Source organism: Acinonyx jubatus, chromosome D3, assembly GCF_027475565.1.
Source record: "Acinonyx jubatus isolate Ajub_Pintada_27869175 chromosome D3, VMU_Ajub_asm_v1.0, whole genome shotgun sequence".
In the NCBI taxonomy this organism is placed as follows: domain Eukaryota; kingdom Metazoa; phylum Chordata; class Mammalia; order Carnivora; family Felidae; genus Acinonyx; species Acinonyx jubatus.
In genome coordinates, this window is record NC_069392.1 from 7,315,649 (window position 1) to 7,337,907 (window position 22,259).

The 22,259-nt window shown below is 46.3% G+C and overlaps 1 protein-coding gene and 1 pseudogene across 1 annotated transcript in view; one reads left to right on the forward strand and one right to left on the reverse strand.

The window, feature by feature from the left end:
- MLXIP (MLX interacting protein) overlaps positions 1–22,206 on the reverse strand; it is a 59,735-nt gene extending 37,529 nt beyond the window's left edge. The window contains exon 1 of the mRNA XM_027044259.2: positions 21,676–22,206. Coding sequence (XP_026900060.2) covers positions 21,676–22,088 — 413 coding nt within the window. The 5' untranslated portion in view covers positions 22,089–22,206. The remainder of the gene's footprint in view (positions 1–21,675) is intronic.
- Positions 4,678–9,700, forward strand: LOC128312387 (adiponectin receptor protein 1-like; annotated as a pseudogene).
- Positions 22,207–22,259: the final 53 nt, after the last annotated feature.

Genomic DNA, 22,259 nt, shown 5'->3' on the forward strand with positions numbered 1-22,259 from the left:
TGCTATGAACATTCGTGTACAAGTTTTGTACAGACACATGTTTTCATTTCTTTCGCATAGACACCTAGGAATGCCAACTCCTGGGGCAAATGGTACGTGTATGTTTAAGTTTTTGAGGACTACTAGAGTGATTTCCACAGTGGCTGCACCATCTTACATTCCCACCAGAAATGTACAGAGGGTTCCAATCACTCCACATCCTTGCCAACGCTGGTCACATCCTAGTGGGTGTGAGGCAGTATCTCTGTGGTTGTTTCAATTTTCATCTCCCTAATGATTAATGGTATGGAACCTCGTGTGTTCTCATGTGTTTATTGGTCATCCCTGTATCTTTGAAGAAATATCTATTCCAGTCCTTTGCCCACTGTTTAGTTACGTTGTTTGTCTTTCTATTTCTGAGCTGTAGTTTTTTTGATATATTCTAGATAACACATCCATTATTAGATACAGGGTTTGCAAATATTCTCTCCCATTCTGGGGGTTGTCTTTTCTAGTTGGTATAACTTCTGAAATCAAGTCTGGTAATATATATCAGAGATTTCAGTATATAGTTTATCTGATAGTTTTACTTCTAAGAATTCATCCTAATAAAAGAATTAAAGAAGTGGAATGAGAACTGCCAATGAACAAGAACATTCGCCATAGTACTACTTAAATTGGATCTCAATCCTTTCCTCACACCATAAACAAAAATGAACTCCAAATGGATCACTGTCCTATATGTAAGAGTTAAAACTATAAAGCTTCTTGAAGAAAATATAGGAAAACTTTGGAAACCTTGGGTTTGGTACAGATTTCTTAAATAGCTCACCAAAAGCATGAACTACAAAAAAAAAAATGGATACACTGGACTTCATCAAAATTTAAAACTTTCACTCTTCAAAAGATGACTGAAAATGACAGTGCGGGTCTATTTTTACCTACAAGGGTACAGAAGAAAAAAAATAAAAAGGGACAATAACAAAATAACAGGGTATGTAACTCCACAAAGAGTGTTTCAGAGGATTCTGCTCTTTTCTTCCTATCTTCTAAAATGTCTGAATTCTCCATGTGACAATGACTACACATGTTTTTAAAATTTTTTTAAATGTTTATTTATTTTTGAGAGAGAGAGAGAAAACAAGTGGGGGAAGGTCAGAGAGAGAGAGGGAAACATAGAATCCGCATCAGGCTCCAGGCTCTGAGCTGTCAGCACAGACCCTGACGTGGGGCTTGAACGCACAAACCACAAGATCATGACCTGAGCCAAAGTCAGACACTTAACCGACTGAGCCACCCAGGTGCCCTTCTTTTTATTTTTTATTTATTTATTGTTTTGAGGGGTGGGGAGGAGCAGAGGGAGGGAGGGAGGGGGAGGGGGAGGCAGGGAGAGAGGGGGGGAGAGAGAGAGAGAGAGAGAGAGAGAGAGAGAGAGAGAGAGAGAGAGAGAGAGAATCCCATGCAGGCACCACGCTCAGCACAGAGCCTGACTTGGGGCTCATTCCCACGACCCTCGGATCAAGACCTGAGCCGAAATCAAGAGTTGGATGTTCAAACGACTGAGCCACCCAGACACCCTGCCAGTGACTATGTATTTCCATACAATGAGGAGGAGAGCTGGAGAGGAACCTCCACAAAACTATTTCCATTTTGAAAAAGGGAAAAAGGGAATTTCCATCTCATAATTAATAGAAAATAATATTCAGAGTTTACCATGTTGACTTAGGAGTTTTGTGAGGGTTTTTTTTTGGGGGGGGACACATTTCAAAAATAAGAATACATTGTAATTTTATTGAGTGTAATATCTTTGCCCTTTTTCACAGATGATTTCTATTATACACTCAAGTTAATCTGTCAACAACTTTCAGTAAATGGGTAATAATGGCTTAAGGTTATTCTGTAAAAAAAAGTTTACATGCACAGCACTATCTCACAACCCTCCAGGGCTTGTTATACAGAAGTAAAAATAATTCAAGACAGTTAATAAAAGTCTGCGTACTTGACTCGGAGTCTCTCGACCCTCACTAAGTTAATCACTCTTATTTTACACTCCATTTAACAGGTTACGCAAACCAGCAGAAAACGGGAGGCACCAGACAAACAGGGAGGGTAAGCGGCAAATCCAGTGCAGAGCAAGTAGCAGCCGAGAGCCCGGAGGAGACGATGATTAAAGATCTGAAAACTGACTCACAAGAGAGCCAAAGATGGTTGAGTAGAGAAGCAAATATACCTTTGCTGCACAAGAAGATCAGGAAGTGACTATAATGAAACAATAAATAATATTTGGAAACAGGTGTCTAGATAATTGAAAGCTATATACTCAGTACATTCAAGAAAGCCAGTCAAGATTATTATGTATTTGAGAGAGATTTCCACTTTTTATTGAAAATGGCTAATTTTGTTAGAGGTGATTAACAAAATAAACAATGGCAATCTGGAAAACTACTTTATTATCAAAGGAAGCTCTGTGCGTTAAGAGAAGGGCAAATAACTAAGGTATTTTTGGAAACGTATTTTAATAGCTACCCAAGTTTCATGCCGTTCAGAGGACTGAACTAAAGAAGTAATTTAGATCCGCTGACGGATTCTTCTGTGCTCCTCAGAATGCACCATGTAGGTGGTTCCCAAGGCCAACTCTGAGTAAGAACTAACCCTGTGGACAAGACCATTTTCTATCTGGCTCTGTCCATCACCTGTAATCTCCTGGCTTTGCACCTCCGTCTTGAGAAAAAGCACTTTAACTTGGCTGTCTGGGGCCCAGGTCTTTAAAAAAAAATTGTGTCATACCCTGCTTTTGTACTTAGCTTTTCAAATGCCACTCTGCAACCACACTGCATTTGGAGAGCTACCGGGTCATATGCAGAGAAACTAAGTTCCTGACTTGATGAGGAAATGGAGTCTGATCTTCTCAGCGCTTAGGTGAGTTACCTCTACTACCACGTGAGTTCCTGCTGTCCGCACCCCTAAGGCTGGCATTTCCACAAAGACAGCTGGATATGACTAATCTGACCACACAAATGTGAAACTAAACGAGGGGTAGAAGCGAGCCAGTGCCACTTAAGTCAGCAGCAGAAAGAACCCAAACACGGAGTTCCTGCTCCCACTCTGGACGGACTATGTTTGGGACTCCAGCCAGAGTAATTATTCACTCTTCAGATTAACTTCGTAGCTTGAGGTTAATGCATGACAGGGACAGATGCCAGGCCAAAAGGGCAGCCTGAAGGTCAGCCGGGTAGCAGTGACAGCAGATGGGTAGAGAAGGTGGTGTCCTGCACAAGGCAGGAGAGTGCCAAGTAAGGCTGAGGCCACAGGCAAGCAGCCTAATTCCTGGAGGCTCCATGCCAGGAGGCCATGATGGCTGTGACTCGGCTGGGGCCCAGGAGTGGCCTGGGATGCCCGCTGACCAGGAGGAAGCTGTCTATTCTGGAATGGTTAGCTAATCGCCTAAGATGCTGCTGAGCCAAGAGGGCAAAGGCAAGCAGGTTTTCCCCTCTGGACCACGAAGTCCTCCCGCCTCCCCCCAGGAACGTGGCTGAGGTGGAAGAAAAGCGGCCAGTCTCAGGGCACTGAAGCGATTCAAACTGAATCAACTGGTGCTTTATTCAAAACAATGATGGCTTTGTCAGGAGACTGCAACAGGCCAACAAGAGCCAGCTGAAAAACCTGCCCTCCCCTCCTAATTTCTGCCCCCTAGTCCCCATGACTTTAAGACATCACACACAAAAAAGAGGGGAAAAAAGTACACACACAAACCAACAGCAGCCAACCCTTGTGATGCAACAGGGGCAGGCCAGCTGCCATTCAGAGATGACACATCACTGGAGCTGGCTGTTTTGCTGCCGTGGATCTCCTACCCAGGAGCCGGAACTCCTGGGACATAGCTGAGTCTCACTTACTGATATGTTTCCAGTGATCCCAGCCAACAGAGAACAAAGGGCTGAAACATCGTGTTTCTATAGTGCTGTTGGGTCAATGTTCCAGTCAATTTGGGAGGGCGGCATACCCAAGACCTCAGTTAGAGCTACCAGGCTCGAGTGGCTGCCCCTCGCGTTACAAGAGCCTGAAAGCTGCTACCCCAGGACCCTCTAGGGCAGGAAACAGAAAGAAATTCTCTCTGCAGGAAAGAACTTGGAGGGGGCTGGGGTGGAACCAGCAGATTATAGTATTTTTCACACCACACCCAGCCCTGCTCACTTCATCCATATTTTACCAATCAGCAGCAATCATCTCAAGCATTGTACAAACACACCCATAGCTCCAAGGAGCCAGCCATAAGCACAAAAAAAGAGATAAGCAAACAAAGTTATGGGGCAAAAAGCAGCTGGCTACATACTGGCCAAGCCAGCTCAACTGTAATCAAGAGGTCTCTGGTAGGCTGCACTAAGAAGCAACTGTAGGAGTGAAGAGCCATGTCCTTTCTCCCTGGCTCCTATGGATTTTGCTAACGAGAGGATGTGTCCTATTTGGTGTTGAGCAAATCCTAGGAACTTCATCTAGCTGTCCTGCATTAACCTGTGAGCAGCTTTCAACTTACTGGAGAAAAAAAAAAACTGCATAGAAATTTTGAGATACTTAAATATCATTTAGACCACTTTGACTTCTTTATTGTAATCAAATACTTGGTCTTGTCAAAAGGATTCTAATAAAATGCTTTAGAGAAAAAAAAAAAAAAAAAGAAGCAACTGCAGGAAGACACGCATGCCACAGGTGAGTTTACCCAGCACCACCTGCCTGCTGGTTCTCAGGTACCGCACAAGGACAACGTCAAGGACAAGAGAGAGGCTGCATTGATAACTGGGCCTTCTGCCAAGGTCTCTCATGAGGGAAAAAATTAAGAACTCCAAAGCTCAGGACTTGTCCAATGAATAGAGGACCAGCTTGAGGGAGTGCTAAGGAGGCTGGGGGCCAGGCCCTGGAGCTCTAAGCCAGAACGTGGCGGGTGGATGCGGATGCCACAAGGGGCAGCTTCCCCTTTCCTCTGAAGGGAGGGAGTCTTATGACTGATTCAGTTTTTCAAACATAACCGAGGTCCTCATATCTTCGACCAGCCCCTCCACCACACATTCAGCCAGCAGCACAGGGGTGGGCTAGATGGAACCACAGAAACCCCACAACCGATCAAACTGACATGTAAAGCTGCAGACATCATCTCTGGACTTGATGTGAAAGTATTTCAATTGCTTTCCAGTGAGTTGAATCAGCTCTTCCTTCCATGAACCAAGTCATACCAGTATTTTCTTTTGTAATTCAAAGGCAATGCATCCACACAGCTCCCCATCACATGTGGTGCAGACTCACAGTTGGAATTATAACCTTTCATAACACTCAATGCTCTCCTTGCGTCCGGATCGACAAAAAGCTAAGGGACCGCATTCACCTGCTCACATCACTGCAAAGCGTAGCCTCGGGGGTCTGTCAACCAGCAGGCACAGCACAGACAGGCAAGCTAGGGCCTCAGTTCAGGCGTGCACGCTGCCGATGGGTGTGTCGAACACCATCCACTGAGTTCCCTGCCCTTCCGCAGGCTGTAGGGACACACGTGAAAATGCAGGGAGCATTCCTATCAGCAGCCCAGGGCACAGAACAAAGGGTGCTTTTCAGCTGCGTACCTGCTCACCTCCTTTCTCCACACACCCCTTATCAAGGGTTGGCAGGGTGTGACAAAGAGGTGGGGTGCCTAATGTGGCAATCCCAATTGCCTCTTTTTTTCAAGAGTCCTGCTGAGAGATTCTCAGGGTTGATGGTTATTTCTGTCTGGAAGGAGAGGGAGAGGGAGCATTTTCAGAGAAAGCAGCCACCCTGCAGTATGGTAACAGAGATGAACAGAACAAGGGCACAGAAACACCTTAAAGTTACACCAAAAAAACCATGAAATATTCTCAATAACCAAGAAAAAGGGATTAAATAAACAATAGTACATCCACACAATGAAACACCATTCAGCCACTAAAAAACATTGCAGATGAATATTTTGGGGCCTAAAAAGGTGTTCATAATCTATTAAATGAAAAAACATATATACTCATCATGACCAAAAAAAAAAAAAAAAAGAAGAAGAAGAAAGAAAGAAAAACAAACAAAAAACCCACAAGGTCTGGAAGGATAAACACTAGGGAATTGACAGTGGTTATCTCTGGGTGTGGGATTTTTTTTCCTGGAAGGAGGCCTGGAAATACAGTCAAATTTTAAAAAGTGAGGTGTTAAGCCTAAAAGAATAACTCCCCAACTTTTCAGGGAATGTATCTCAGCAGAAGCACTACACCTCTAATAAATACAAATTCTATTTCAATCTGGCTTAGAAGCAGAAGTGATCGGCATTTAAGAACCATAAAGCTATTTGCCAACACCCTTATAGATCAGATCAAATACAGACAGAAATCTGAGAGCAGGAACAGGCTCACGGGGGCAAGATGGCTGCCCAAGCCGTACCTTCATGTGTGAATGTGTGCGTTGGGGGGAAGGTTCTAAAGGGGGTGCGTTTATTCTTTTTTTCACCATCTCAGATACACACATACACATGCACATATACACACTAATACTGGGGAAGGGAAGTAGGAGGCGTGTAATGTAAGGTCAAATGTGTAGGTCAGAAACTTTAAACAAAAGTACAGAGACAGGCCTCCTCAGTCTAACTTAAAGTTATAATTTTATTTCAACTATAACCAAATCAACTTATAGTTAAATTATCCCTTTCATCTGCTCCAGACTCCCCCTATGAAAACAGCCCCACCCCAACAAAGTCTGGTGAATTTAAGGGGTGTAGTCTGAGATAGACTATAAAGCTAAGAATAACTTCTAGTCCAAGAATTTCACAAAATGGAGAATCGATCCTCTATCTCCCAGATAAGATCATTTAAAATAATTGCCCAAGCTCCTCCTAACTCAAAGTGAACTGTCTACTAGATGCATATGTACCTCTGGGGTTTAACAGGCAGTCTTAGATTTTATATTCATTTATATTTTTATGGTCCTGTGACTTTAAACACAGCACAGGGCAGAAAGTACACAGTAAGAGCTAGAACACTAAAAATACTTTCCTTGTGCCAGAAGCTGACCTGTGGCAAACAGCACAACACAATCCTTCAACCAAGACTCACTTTTAAACTAGATTTAACCTAGCCTAAACCCATCTCCCCAGAATAACTAATACTTGAACTCAGACATTAAACTATAAATTGAAGCAAAATTTAAGAGTGGAGCTCACATATTAGTTCAGATTTCTTCCAATTCTTCAGATATGCCCAATCTCGTTAACACTGGGCTCACATTCCCAAACACCAAGAATCACGTGAAGCTGAGTGACTGGTGCCCACCCTTAGACCCAGCAAACATTCCACCACTCCCTATGGCCTTTCCATCCATCACTCAGGCCACATCAACTGCAGTTTTATGTTTACATGGTTTTTCACAATAAAAAACATTTCTCTGGAACCATGACTTTATCAAAATGAGGAAAATACATGTTACAGATGGCTCATTCACTTCCTGGCCCTTGTGGGCATTTGTGTTTGTAGTCCCTGACTCATACAACGTTAACAGGAAAAAAGGTCTTAACAGGATAATCTCAGAGACGGTGATCTGGCAAGCTAGAGGGCAAGCTGGAGAGGCAGGCCATTTTCCCAACCATTCTCTCATTTACTATATACAGAAGAGACAGAAGATAGCAAATTATGAAATTTCTAGACACTGACATATTTAGATCTTGAAGAGCATGTAGTCCAGTGCTTCCCAAGTCAGGCTTCCTAAAGAAAATGTTGAAAACCAGAAGCGTTTTAAGGACTTGTTTAAATGACAGCTCTATTGTGATATAATCTCCATGCCATGAAATTTTCCCTTTAAGAGTGTTCACGGGGGTAGCCAAAGATACGGGGCCGCTTGGCCACAGGATGTAGCGCGGGGGACTGCGGGCCCCAGCAGAGCCAGTCCACAGGCCTGTTTACCATTACAGGGAGGTCTCTGCCCCCTGGGGCTGACACAGCCCCCAATCTTTCCCCAGGCTGAAGCTGCAGGGTATTGAGGTACCAGCCAGAAGTCTTCTCACAAAGGTTCTGAGGTGGCACAGGGCAATGCAGCTCCTGCCAGTGACAGGGAAATGGACACACTGGAGCTGGCGCAACTGGGACCCCTGCTAGAAGAAAAGGCAAACGAGTAACTGTCAACCCAGCCGAGACTGAAGGAGAGCAAGCACACCCAGCACCCCAGGAGGAGGAGGAGGAGGAGGAGGAAGAGGAGCGGGTATAGACCCTTCCCCTGCAAGCCGACCACGCCATGGAGAAGATGCAGAGGAGTTTGTGCAGAAGGTCTGGGAGGGATGCTAGAGGGTCATCCCGTATGTTCCAGCCCGGCCTAGGACAACGACTCCTTGCTACATGGCCATGGACCACCCGTGCCCTCCTGCCAGGTTTGCTTCAAGAGCGTTTCCCACATCCGTATAGAAACTGGCAACATCTGGACCCATCTGCTTGGTTTTGTGCTGTTTTTCTTTTTGGGAATCTTGACCGTGCTCAGACCAAATACGTACTTCATGGCCCCTCTGCCAGAGAAGGTGGTTTGTGGGATGTTCTTTTTGGGTGCAGTGCTCTGTCTCAGCTTCTCCTGGCCCTTTCACACCATCTATTGTCATTCAGAGAAAGTCTCTCAGACTTTTTCCAAACTGGGTTATTCAGGGATTGCTCTACTGATTATGGGCAGCTTTGTCCCCTGGCTCTATTACTCCTTCTACTGCTCCCCACAGCCACGGCTCATCCACCTCTCCATCATCTGTGTCCTGGGCATTCCTGCCATCATTGCGGCACAGCAGGACTGGTCGGCCACTCCTAAGCACTGGCAGACAACAGCGGGAGTGTTCCCGGGACTTGGTTTGAGCGGTGTTGTGGCCACCATGCACTTCACTATTGCTCAGGGCTTTGTCAAGGCCACCACAGTGGGCCAGATGGGCAGCTTCTTCTTCATGGCCGTGATGTATGTCACCGGAGCTGGCCTCTAGGCTGCTCAAATTCCTGAATGCTCCTTTCCTGGAAAATGTGACATATGGTTCCAGTCTCATCAGATTTTCCATGTCCTGGTGGTGGCAGCAGCCTCTGTCCACTTCTACGGGGTCTCCAACCTTCGAGAATTCCGTTATGGCCTAGAGGGGGCTGTACTGATGACTCCTTTCTCTGAGCCTTCCCACCTGAGGGGTGGAGGAGGAACTTGCCCAGTGCTTTTAAAAGTAACTTCTTTGTTGACACGAGAGGAAGAGTCTGAGTTGCCTGTTTCTAGAAGAAACCTCTTAGAGAATTCAGTACGAACCAAGCTTAAGCCCACTTCCATACCCACTGGGCGATGAACTACCCATTTCCCTAGCTGAGGAGGATGGGGAGGGTCCAAATCAGACATGCCCCGCCTCAGCAGTCCCCCTCGTTGGCAAGGGGGGACCGTCCCCTCACAGAGACAGCACTTCGAAGCTCATGTTCAGGTTTTACCCCTCCTCCAGCCATTTTGGGAAAAAATGATGGACTGGGACTCTTCAGAAATCCTGTTTCCAGAAGAAAATGTCCCTTCCTTACCCCCATCCTTACTTTGTTATCTGGCTTATAACAGGCCATCCATTTTTGTAGCACACTTCTCAAAAACAGTTAGAACCTGGCCCCATCTTTCTAGGGCCTGGATCTGCTTTTACAGCAGGAGGAACACAGCCACCAACTTTTACATAGCCCGGCTAATCATGGAAGCGTGTCCAGGCTTCCATGACTTTTAATTTTCTTTTCCTGGGCACGGTCATGTAAAATTAAAATGGGGAAAGATATTTAATACTTAATACTAAGCTTTAAAAAGAAACCTGCTATCATTGCTATGTATCTTGATGCAAAGACTATAATGATAATAAAAGAAAGTACAGAAGACACTTGGCATTCAAACAAAAAAATAAGTAAACAAACAAATAAAAATAAAAGTGTTCACTGGGGTGCCTGGTTGGCTGAGTTGGTGGAGTGTGAGACTCGTGATCTCGGGGTAGCGAGTTCAAGTCCCACATTGGGTGTAGAGATTATTTAAAAGTAAAATCTTAAAAATTAAAAAACAAAATACAATAAATGTGTTCATTGGTTTTTAGTACATTCACCAAGTTGATGATCACATCATCATTCTCTAATTTGGGAACATGCTCATTACTCCTTCAAAAACCTTACACCCATTAGCTGTGAGGATCCATTCTTCCATCTCCATGGCAACAACTACTCCACTCCTCCGTTTTATGAATTTACCTGCACATTTCAGATAAATGGGATCGCAACAGGTGGTCCTTTGTGTCTTGCTTCCTAGGATAACATTTTTAAGGCCCATGCATGTTGTGGCATATGTTGGACTTTCATTCCAAAAGTTGTCTTCAATATTTTTAAAAGTATTTATTTGCCCATGAATAAAGTCATGGTGGTCATTCTTTAAATAAACACATTTTCTCTCATTTTGTAAACAACAGAAAAAAATTCAAATATATAGAAAAATTGAAAAGTTATGTGGTACACACCCATGAACCCACAACCTGGATGCAACAAATAACACTTCGGTATATTTACTTCAACACAAATTCATCCATTCATCCATCTATCGTACTTATTTTTAAGCAGTGGTTCTCAGGGTGAGCTGGAGAGCCTGGGAGTCTCTGAGGACCTTCTGGGGGTCTACGATGGCAAAACTATTTTCAAAATAATACTAAGGGGCTATTTTCCTTTTTCCATTTCCACTCTCTCAAGAGTGAATGGTGACATTCTGCAGACGTGTGACACCGCGGCCGAAGAAAGTAGAGGTGAACATCCAGCTGTCTTCCAACCAAACATTAGCTGAACAGTAGACAAGATTTGCAAGTGTGGAGAACAATGCCACTCTGCTCATTTTTGCAGAAAACAATCATTTTCTACAAAAATGTTATTTATGTTAACACCTAACGGGTTTATTATTTTTTTCAGTGCTTTAGCAAATATTTTTAAATTCTCTGTTTTCATTTCTAGCATGGTAAACGTCAACAGATATAATCCACACAATCAAAAGCTCTCTGGGCTTTCCAATATTTAAGAGCACAAAGAGGTCCTGAGACCAAAAGGTTTGAGGGCCGCTATTTTCAAGCATTTCAGAGTAAGATGCAGACATCTATATACTTCGTCCCTAACACACCAGCATGCATAACACGTCAGCCAGAGTTCAACATTGGTCAATGGTTCCTTTTGTTTTTGGTAAGATTTACACATAATAAAACATACAAAGTTTAAGTGTACCGTTCTCGTTCAATGAGTTCTGACAAATGTATGTGCAATCCCCTATCCAGATTACCCCCATCGTGGAAAATTCTCTTGTGCCTCTTTCCAGTCAGTTCCCACTCCAACCTCCTTCAGAAGCAAGTAGTGGTGTGATTTTTTTTCACCTTAGTTTCACCTATTCTAGAACTTCATGTAAATGATATCATATCTGTTCTTCAGAGGAAGGGTTATTTAATTCAACATAATGTTTCTGAGGTTCATCGTGTTTTTGCACATACCAGTAATTTGACTTTTATTGCTGAATGCAAATTGTTTCTACAACAATCTCTCTCAAAAACATAAGGGCCATTGAAGATAAATAAGGTTGGTAACCATGCCTCTAGTCTAAGCTCAATCCCAGCCCCTGCCTTCCCCGCCCCAGTTAGAGACACAGTGGCAGGGAGGAGCTAGCCAGCGGCACCACCGTCCCGGAGCGCCAGCCCAATCACCCTTCTACCACGGTTCCTGCCATTTCCTATTCTCACCTGAGAAGAAAGTTTCCATCTCAGTCTGTAAGAGAAGTTTATTACAGGAAATGGAAAATCAATACCAGATGACGAAGGTACTAGGCTTCCCTCAAAAACACGTCGGTCAATGAACGGATACACAAACATGGTATGTTAATACACGGGACACTATTCAGCAAGCGTGAGGAATAAAATACAGATAGATATATACTGCCACATGGATAAACCTTGGAAACAGGATTCTAAGTGAAAAAAGCCAGACGTAAAAGGCTGCACACAGTATGGTTCCATTTATATGAAATGTCTGGGAAAGGCAAATCTAGAGACACGGAAAGCAGATCCGTGCGTGTCTGAGGCTAAGGTGGAAACTGGGATCAAACGTAAAAGGACCGGAAAGACCTCAGCGGGGGGGGGGGGGGGGGGGGGGACGGGGACGGAATCTAGTTCTGAAACTGGATTGGGATAATGACCGCACAACCAACAAATTGATAAACTGTATACTTAAGATGACTGCAATGTATGGTATATAAATTATAGTTCAGTAACGTTGCTAAAAAATAACAACAAAAACTTGTCTGTGCAAGTAGATAAGAGTCCTGCTCCAAGGCAGAGAAAGACCTGTTTAATAATTCAAAGAACAAAGGAGGCATTTTAAAAGACCCTGCTTGCTACTCAACTAGAAAAGAGTCATGTAAAATAGCAAAGTAATATATCATATGTTGTTTTAAGAATTCATTGAAAGTCTTTCGTTTTAATAAATAAAAGGGATTTATAAATTAACTTCCTCTAAAAGGCTCCTTATCAAGCTATGAGGGCAGGTCCCAAAGGCTCATCAGGAGACGAGGTGGTCCACTGGCAAATGGGCCAGTTACCACATCAGCACGGGACAAAGTGCCTTAGGTTGCTCTTTTAGAAGCTCGAATATTGGGTAAATTTTAATCTACAAACTAAGTTAATTCCCCTACTTTCTTCGTAAGAAGCTATTTTTTGTCTCGATGGCCAAGTTTGTCTCATGGTGACAAATCAAAAGAGGGCACCTTCTTGCCTACGCCCACAAGCCACAGAGGGAAGGAACTGTAACAAGCGTTCAGAACGGATCCTCCTACTCCCAGAATTTTCCTCAACAGCAAAGCCATGCTACCTAAACCTCATGGTTTCCCTCTTCAGTGCAACTAAAACTCCCAAACCTCTGTTTCTACCTGTAGCCTGGTTCTCTCTGTTGTCTCTTTATGAGCTCTCACTGCTTAGCTCTCTACTCAGATTCTTTACGTCCACTTCTGAGACTCAAAAGCAAACAGAAAGGAATCCTGTTTCTGGAACTGTTTTTTCCAGATCTTGGACACCTTCCTGGAGCTACGCTTCTACACTGCCCCTTTCCAGAAGATTTTTCTGGTGATGCAGTCCAACCCCAAACACATGAAGAATGCTAGATTTGGAAAAGCTCCTTTAGGGCATGTAGATCAGGCAATATTCCTCTACCACAACCAGACCCAACTGAGCAAAAACATCTTTTGGGATACACGACAGCATGTATTTCGCAGGAAAAAACACTACCTTCCAAATGCCAGCTCAAAAGTCCAGAGTCTCCCCTCCACACCTGACCCCCTCGAGAGGCACGGTAGAGGTCTGGGAGGCGAGACGGAGCACAGTGTGGTCAAGGCTACGAGAGGACCTCGCCGGACAACTGCAGTGCCCCTTACACTGACAGTCCCCTCGCAGCCCCCTCTTGGGGAAGCTGCCCCTCCCACAGCTCCAGTCACAGGGTACCCACAGCAGACAGGTTTAGTGCACAGCACAGCGGTGTCCCCAGCACACCTGCCACTGCAGTTGGCGGGGCCTTCCTCAGCTTCCTCATTTCAGTAACGGCCCCCGTGGTTCAGGCCAAAACCTCCCAGTCATTGCAGATCCTTGTCTTTCTTTAATCCTCCAGGCCCAGTCCACTGGCACGTCCAAAACCCACCCTGAATCCATCCGCTTCTCTCCACCTCCACTGCTGCCATTCTAGCCTGAGAAAGGCCCAACCGCCTCCCAAGTGGTACCCCAGCTTCTACTCTTGCCTCCTATCAACTAGTCTCCACAGAGCAGCCTCGACAAGCTATATTCCCCAGGGCGGCGAGCACAAGATCCCAGCTTGTCACCAACAAGGCCCCTTGCCTCTTGAGTCTCACCTTCTACCACTCACCTTGCCCTCAACATTCTAGCCACACTGGCCTTCCTTCTAGCCCCGCAACGTGCCAAGTTCATTCCACCTTGGGCCTTTGCCTCGGGCTCTTCTGCAGCCCGGAATGCCTATCCCTGCCTGGCTCCCACTCACCACTCAGGTTTCAGCTCAACCTAAAATGTCACCTCCTCAGAAGACTTCTCTGACCAGCAAGATAAAGTATCTTCCTCCCATCCCCCATCACTTTCCTTCTTTCATCCTGTTTTATGGTCTTCACTGCACCAACAATATAAATCTGATTTGCTTACCGATTCCCTTTGTTAGAATATAAACTCCATGCGGGGAGATGACTCATGTTCCTTGTTTACTACTGTATCTTCAAGCCTACAGCTGTGTCTGGCACCCAACAGAGGCCTGATTAATAACTTCTAGAAGGAAAGAGACAGACTCATGCTCTGTGGCCTGTGAGGTTCTACTCAGAGAGGAAGGGGACAGCTAGTCTCCCCCCTACTCCCAAACATTTTAATTGGAGGCTATGGGACTAACTTAGGCAACTGGCAAAGAGCACTGATGGTAGCAGGAAGCTCTAAGCAAGGTCTGAATGTGAAACACAGGCTGTGGGTGAGCTCTGGTCAGGCAGATGCAGAAGCTCCTCTAAGCAGAAGTTTTACTTTTTCATGTTTATTTATTTATTTTTGAGAAAGAGAGAGGAAGAGTAAGAATCCCAAGCAGACTCCACACTGTCGGCACAGAGCCTGACCGGGGCTCAAACTCACAAACCATGAGGTCCTGAACTGAGCCGAAATCAAGAGTCAGACACTTCACCGACTGAGCCCCCTAGGCACCCCTAAGCAAAAGCTTTGACACAGAGAAGAAACAGGGCTGCAGGTAAGCGAGCCAGCTGGCAGTAAGTAGGCTAAGCAAGACTGCAAGGAAACCAGGCTGAAAAGAGGCTGAGAGAAGAGCCGAGTCACTTCACAGGGATGAAGCGGGAAGGAAGGACAAGCCCCCGCCCTGGGGCGGAGGACCCAGAGCGGCCAGGAACCCAACTCTAGTCCGCACTAGTTCAGGCAATGCTAGGAACCCTGGGATCATCATGAGGTTACCAGCACCCTTCCCAATCCTTGCGATAAACCCGTATCACACGGGGAAGCACAAGAGGGTCCCTGATCCATGAAGCTGGAAGAGTTCTGCCTACATAAAACACAAGTCCTGAGGCCTGGAATTCTAACCATAGACAGAATTCCAACAAAAGATGGAAAATATCATCTAAGATATTTGCTGTCTGCACTGCACATATTCTACCCAAGAAAATGGGAGCTCACACTGAATTCTTCATCATTGTATGAATCTTTAAAAATAAGTAAAATCGGGGCACCTGGGTGGCTCAGTCAGTTGAGTCCAACTCTTGATTTCGGCTCAGGTAATGGTCCTAGGGTCATGGGATCGAGCCCTGTGTTGGGCTACATGCTGAGTGGAACCTGCTTAAGATTCTCTCCCTCTCTCTCTCTCTAATTAAAAAAAAAAAAAAAAAAAAAGTAAAATTAGCTTTCTATAATATCCTATCCTATCAATTATAGTGGGGACTAAGGCTAAGACCCATTCTACAGACTTCTCCTTATATAACAAGGACCCTCCTATCACTAGATCCCCTGAACTGCCACCTACTACACCAGCATTAAATTGATAGAACTCGAGAATGGGCTGCTATGTGTTCCTGTGGTTAAGGAAGAGCTAAAAATGCCTTTTTATAGCTGAGTCACGTGTTTCAAAACATGACCTAAAGAAACACTTCAAACCAGGCTGTATGGCTGCTATAATAAATGACCACAAAAGTGAGTGGCTTAAAACACCACCTATTTAGGGGTGCCTGGGTGGCCCAGTCAGTTAGGCACCCAACTCTTGATTTCGGTCAGGTCATGATCGCACAGTTCATGGGATCGAGCCCCACGTCGGGCTCTGTGCTGACAGCATGAAGCCTGCTTAGGATCCTCTCTTTCTCCTTCTCTTTCTCTTGTGCTCCTCCCCTGCACATGTGTGTATGTGTCTGCATGTGTGCCCACGCTCTCTCTCTCTCTCTCTCTCTCTCTCAAAACGAACAACCAACAACAACAAAAAAAGAACACCACCTATTTATTACCTTAGAGTTCTGGGGGTCAGAAGTCTGACGTGGGTCTCACTAGGCTAAAAATCAAGATGTCAGCAAGGCTGGGTTCCCTCTGAAGCTCTAGGGCAGAATGTATTTGCCCGCCTTTTCCAGCGTCTGGAGGCACCCACATTCCTTAGCACACTGTCCCTCCTCCATCTTCAGAGCCAGCAACATCAGGCCAGGATTTCTCCTGCTGATCTCTGTCTGCTTCTCTCTGATTTCCTCTCCTATTTTTATGGACCTCGGTGATTACTGTGGGCCCACCCAGAAAATCCAAAATAATCTCCTCATTTTAGAGGTAGGTGATTAGTGGGGTGCCTGGCTGGGTCAGTTTGTAGACCATGCCACTCTTGATCTCGGGGCCATGAGTCTGAGCCCCACATCGGGCGTGGAGCCTACTTTAAAAAATCAATTAATCCATCAATAATTTACAAACAAACAAACAAACAAACAAACAAAGGTAGCTGATTAGCAACCTTGATTCCTCTTTGCCATGTAACCCAGAGTATTCACAGGTTCTGGGGATTAGGATATGGATCTTGGGGGAGGAGGGGGGAGGGAGAGGGGTCATTAATCTGCCACAACAGTCCAAATGAGTCACAATACAAATGCCATTCAATGAAAGCATTCACCCTATTGTCCCACTCCATACCAACATCCCCTAAAGCCCTGTTCCACAGAGTTTGTGTTTGTCTTTGCACAAGTGAAGATAAATAGGTTCACCAAGGACAAGTTTATGATGTTGGCTTCCAAGTACCTGAACTTCCCTTTTCAATCGCACATGTATTTCTTAATCACCCAGTATGTACCAGACACTGTTAGGATCTGTGGGAAAGTCAAAGATAGCATGAAGCGTGTCAAGTCAGGTCTATGTAATGATTTGAGGCAGAATCGATAAGGGTCATGGATTTACAAAGGAATGTGGCGTCCATCCCCTTTGGGAGGCCTTGCTAGGGCAACAGTGCTCGAGCTGGGTCTTGAAGGAAGGGCAGGACTTCATGGGTGATGAAGAGCGTGGAGCCTGGAAAGGCACGGAGCAGCCCAAGGCATTTCTTTTCCCCACCTTGGTTTCCCCAGGCCTTACTTTAGAAGGACTGGCACTTTCACCTCCTATAGAACCACAGGCTTTTGTGAACAGATGTGGGAGGCAACTTTTCAGCTCCAGAGTCACTGCCTTGGACAAGGTGCCTCAACTCAGCAACAGGACTAATTAACTCCCAAACTTGGGGTGGGGGGGTTGTTTTTTTTAATATGAAACATGAGGATTCCACCCCCCCACACACACCTAAGAAGGGTATTGTGAGAGTTGCTTAAGATCATGTAAAGAGAATCCAGGACATAGTAGTGTGTGAATTCTTGTCTTCTTCCACCCTAGCAAACAACCTCGAACCTCGTTTCTCAGGCGTTTCCCAACTGTACAGCCTTTCTTCATCCTTCCATCAGGATGGCAATTAGCCAATCAGCCTCTACACGAAAAGGAAATATGCTCCTAGACTACTAATGGAAGAAGACAGAAAAGGAACACGGAGCTTCCTGCTGGGGAATACGGTCCATAACTGCTGACAGTTAACATGGGGAAGGGGAGGTAAGTATTAAACCCTGATGTCAGGGGAAAGTATCCACACTGATAGCAATTATATAAACTCTCAATCTCAGTGCCGCCATCAGAACTGGTTCACGTTTTTTATTGCAGACCTTGCTAATTATTCTACCACTGCCTGTTTTATCTGCCCCCCACCCCTAGTTCATGAGCTCGTCAAGGACAGACACTGCCTTTGTCATCTCTGTAGCCCTCATTCCCACCTCAGTGCACGCCCCGCAGCGCACACTATATAATGATCAAAAACTGAAAAAAGTGCAAAAGAAGAAAACCTGTTTATCTTCGGCGTGGTTGCAGAGTAGTAAATTTAGTCATTTGTGTGAACGGTTCTCATTTACAACTGGTTACCACACCTAGCATTAGAAAGTACCTCTACTGAAAAGCTATCTTACAGGTCCGAATTAAAGGTCTCTTCAGATATCCATTTAAGCAGAAACCCACTGTCCAGAAAGCTACTGCTTATCCCTAAATACATAAAGACAACATCTCTAACCCTTCAGAAACATTCACACCTAGGCTCCCCAATAAATAAAGAGTTACATAAAAAGGTAGAGAAGTGAAACCAAAACCAACCACAAAAAGCTATCTACTAGATGTGCTCAGAATCTGTGTGGGTGAGTTACATGTGTGACATTCCTTAAAATGCTAAGAGGGCAAGAACCATGAACTATGTTCTAGAGTACATAGCTCCATTGTGGAGCGTGGAAAGCATACGCAAAGCAAGAATGTGTCTATTTAGTATTTGTCAAGCAAGCATTTGAAAGCCACACTAAAATACCCCAGTGAGATACGTTAGTTCCTTCAGTTTACAGAGGAGGAATCTTGTCCTCAGCTGGGTGAGGACACAGAATTGGATTCAGCCTGCGAAGCCTTCTCTTGCCTCCTACTAGACACATTCACAGACATTATCTCAGTTATCCTCACCTCCACCCTGCAGGGGAGTTTTACTCTCCCCATTTTATAGTGGCAGACAGGAAGGCTTTGAAAAGGTAAACCATGGGTGCTTTTCCCCCATTATCTATCACCTAAGTTTGCCTTGGGGAAAGGCAACTTCTTCCCCTCCAAAATGTCCCAGTAATTGAGCACACACCGTAGGACCAAATCAAGATGCTCTGCTACAGGGCTAGCATCACAGAGCGGGAAGGACATGGATTCTAAGGCCAGATGCACGGAGCTGGAATCACCTCGGCACTGTTACTTGCCCAGGAGGGTCACTGGGCACACTCACACACAGTCCCCACTCCTCCAACACCCTATTCCCCCACCCAAAGTCAGTCTCGCCAAAGACTTTTTAAGGGTTCAAGACTTTGCATGTTCAGGAACAGATCATATTCAGAATCCCTGGACCACTTCACAGGACTGGGGAAAAAATAACCACAGCTTCCCCTGTGCTTAGTTCCTCCCCCAAAGAGCTGCTGAACCTCATCTGGAAACAGCTGGGAGACAGCAGTTAACAGGAAACCAAAAAAAAAAAAAAAAAAAAAGGCAGCACAGAGTGTACCAGGGAGAGTTAGGCAGCTAGAACCAAGAGGCCAGGGAACAGACAGGAAGCTGAGGTTAGAAAGAGCCTAGGCCAGAAACAGTCTTGCAGGAGAGGAGGCCCCACTGTCCTTCCTCTAGGCCCAAGAAGGAAAAAACCCGGAAAACAGTGGCGAGGGCTGGAACCCCACAGAAAGGGAAGTCAGACCACCAGTGGTGAGATCAAGTGTGCTTCCCTCCCTACCCCCATCTCAACCCTCCTTCTCTGAGAGCCAGCTAATGGTCATAATAGGACAGCTGAGGTCAGAAACTCACTTCTGTTCTGCTGCTTTCTGTGCCAGAGGCTACAGCCCAGACAACTGGTTTTGAGTCATTCCTCTGTCAATCTGTATCACGGTTCCACACTGCCAGCTGAACTCAGGGGCAGTCGCATCAGCCTCACACGGAGAGACAAAGAGTATCTTCATGAGAAATTACTAGGCAGATACCCACTGGAGGCTTGCAGCAGCAGGACTTGAGCACAGAGAACTACAGCAAAGCGAGAGAGCCAGCGGGGCTGGAGGTCTTGAAGAGCAAGGTAAGGGTGCATTTGGCAATCAAGAAACTTAATTGAGCAATGGCTAGTTGCCAAAATATTTTTGAAAGAAGTGGGGGAAAAAATGCCATTACTAAAATTCTTTGGTGTTATTTAATAATAAGCCTGTGGGTTCTCCAAACTGAGGGCAAAGGGAAGTCTGGTTTATTTTTCCTTTAGCAGAGATTAGGTGAGATCTTTCTACCCCATGGCTCCTGCTACATAATCATCCCTTCTCTCCCTGTACACGAAGAAGTTTATATTAAAATAAAGAAAAGGATTAAGTTCTCTTAATAAAACACATTCCTGTCTTTCCCTTATAGTTTTGTTTGAAAAGGCTCTTGTGGTGTATGCTACAATCTAGGTGGGTTTGATTCCAACGAAGTGCTCAAATTTTAAAACTGAGTAAGCAGGGCTAAAAGAGGGCTGCAATCTCAATTCCAATTCCAAAAAAAAAAAAAAAAAAAAAAGAACATCTTCACGGGCTCAGTGCCAGCTCAAACTGGCAAGACCAGAGAATCAGAGCAGAGCCTAACCAATATGCCACGCAAGGGGGATGGGAGGAGAGCCATGGGTAATGTACTGCAGCCATGTGGCAAACAAACCACCAGGGAAACCTTCAAGAGAGGAAATGGGGGGGGGGGGTTGTTTCAGGAACATAACAAAGGAACAAGTTGACTAATCATTTATTCCAGTGGGGGAAAATGCCACCCGGAGCCATGTTTTGACTTCAGGTAAATGTGTAATGTTTTAACTTGGATATATCTGGGTTTAAAGGCTCTCCCAAAAAACAACAACAACAACAACAAGGAGTGGGGGAATGTACCTATTTTTCTTTACGCTGTTTCTGGAGTCTCCAAGAAAACTTTTCCTGTGCCGCCTGCAGAGCAGACCTAAGACAGCCCAAGCCAGTCCAGTTACTAATGCGATCACCCCCACTCAGCAGAGAGAGATCCTGTCATGAGCTTGGTGCAGGACTGACTGCTCTGCACTGCAGATGGCCCCGAGAAGTTCTGTCGCTGAGGCAGAAGTCGCTGGGCACAAATACCTAACATGCGCACCAAAGAAGGAGGAGAGAGTGGAAAGACAGTTTATCTCATGAGGGCCAGGTATATCTGTGACTTAGAAAAAAGGGATCTCTGCCCAGAGCTGGGTCCACATGTCAGGATGGTGTCTGGGATGCCTGCCCTCAACAATGCCATCTCCATATAGTGTTTCAGGGCTGACCACAGAACCTTCCAACTTGCCAGGAGGGCAGACTGCACCTCCAACAGCTGTGGTTCCAAAAGTCAACCTAGGAAGCACCCAGGCTGGCTGCTAAGGTGGGAGAGGGTGTCCCAATAAAGTGGATGTGAGAAGACCCAGCCTCCCTCTGCTGGGACAATAAGAAAAGTAAGCTAACATTTACGGAGCATCTACCTACGTGTCAGGCAGTGGGATAAAAGCACTACCTATCTCCTTCCATCCCTAAAATAGCCGATGGAGGCTGATATTACTGTCATCCCGTCTTCATAAAGGAGGAAGCAGGCTCCAGGATTTTACACAACCATTAAAGACTGGAACCAGCACTTAAGCCACCCCTGGACAGGTGCTCCGAACCACTACTCGATACTGCCGGAAGCACACAAAGCGTTTGGGGGAAAGGGTGGAGAGTCGAGTAACACAAGGTGCAGCCTGTATTTGCAGCTTTTTCGTGTCCAAAATCGGTGGCCTGGGGACACTGGAGGGGAGGGCCTGGATGGAGAACGTGAAGCCGGAAGAACGCAAGCCCTGCTGGCAGGAGAGGAGGCCAGGACACGGACCCCTCTCGCTACCACGGAGGATCCCAGACCCATTAACACTCCCAAAGGGACAAGAGCCAATAGGAATGCGTGCAGCCCCGGGGTCCTCGGGCGGTCGGGTCCTCGGGCGGCCGAGCCCTCCGCGCTGGTTTTGTCAAACTAGGAAGCTCCACTCGAGAGGTGGGGCCGGCCCGGGGTCGCCGGGTCCCTACCTGTAGGCCAGAGTCATGCACTCGAAGAGTTTGGTGAGCGAGGCGTCGATGGACAGGTGGCAGGAGCTGGTCTTGCCGAAGCTGTAGGTCTGGCACGTCTGCTTGTTGACCGTGTCGAAATCGTAGCCCTTCTTGGGCGGGTGCTCGCGGTGCGGCGACGACACCATGAAGTGGCCGCTGTGGATGATCTGCTGGCGGCGCGGAGGCTCCTCGCGGCCAGGCCCGGCCCTGGGCGGCGGCGGCGCGGCGCTCGCGTGGGCCCGGGCCGGGGTGGCCGAAGCGCAGGCGGGCGGCGGGGACGGCTCATCCGTGTCCGAGTCGTCGTCGTCCTCAGGCACCTGAGGCTTGAGCAGCACCGGGCGGCCCCGACTGCGGGGCCGGCGCGGGGAACACATGAAGACGTCGGCGGCCATGGGGGGTGCCGGCCGGGGGCATCCCCCGGGGCTCGGGGCGACGCGAACGAGCGAAGCAGACGGGGCGCCGGCCCGGCCCGCGCGCGGACTGTCCGCGAGCGCGCGGCGGGACTAGAGGGGGAGGGCGCGGGGCGGGCCGACTGGGCAGACTCGGCGCCGGCCCAGGCGTGA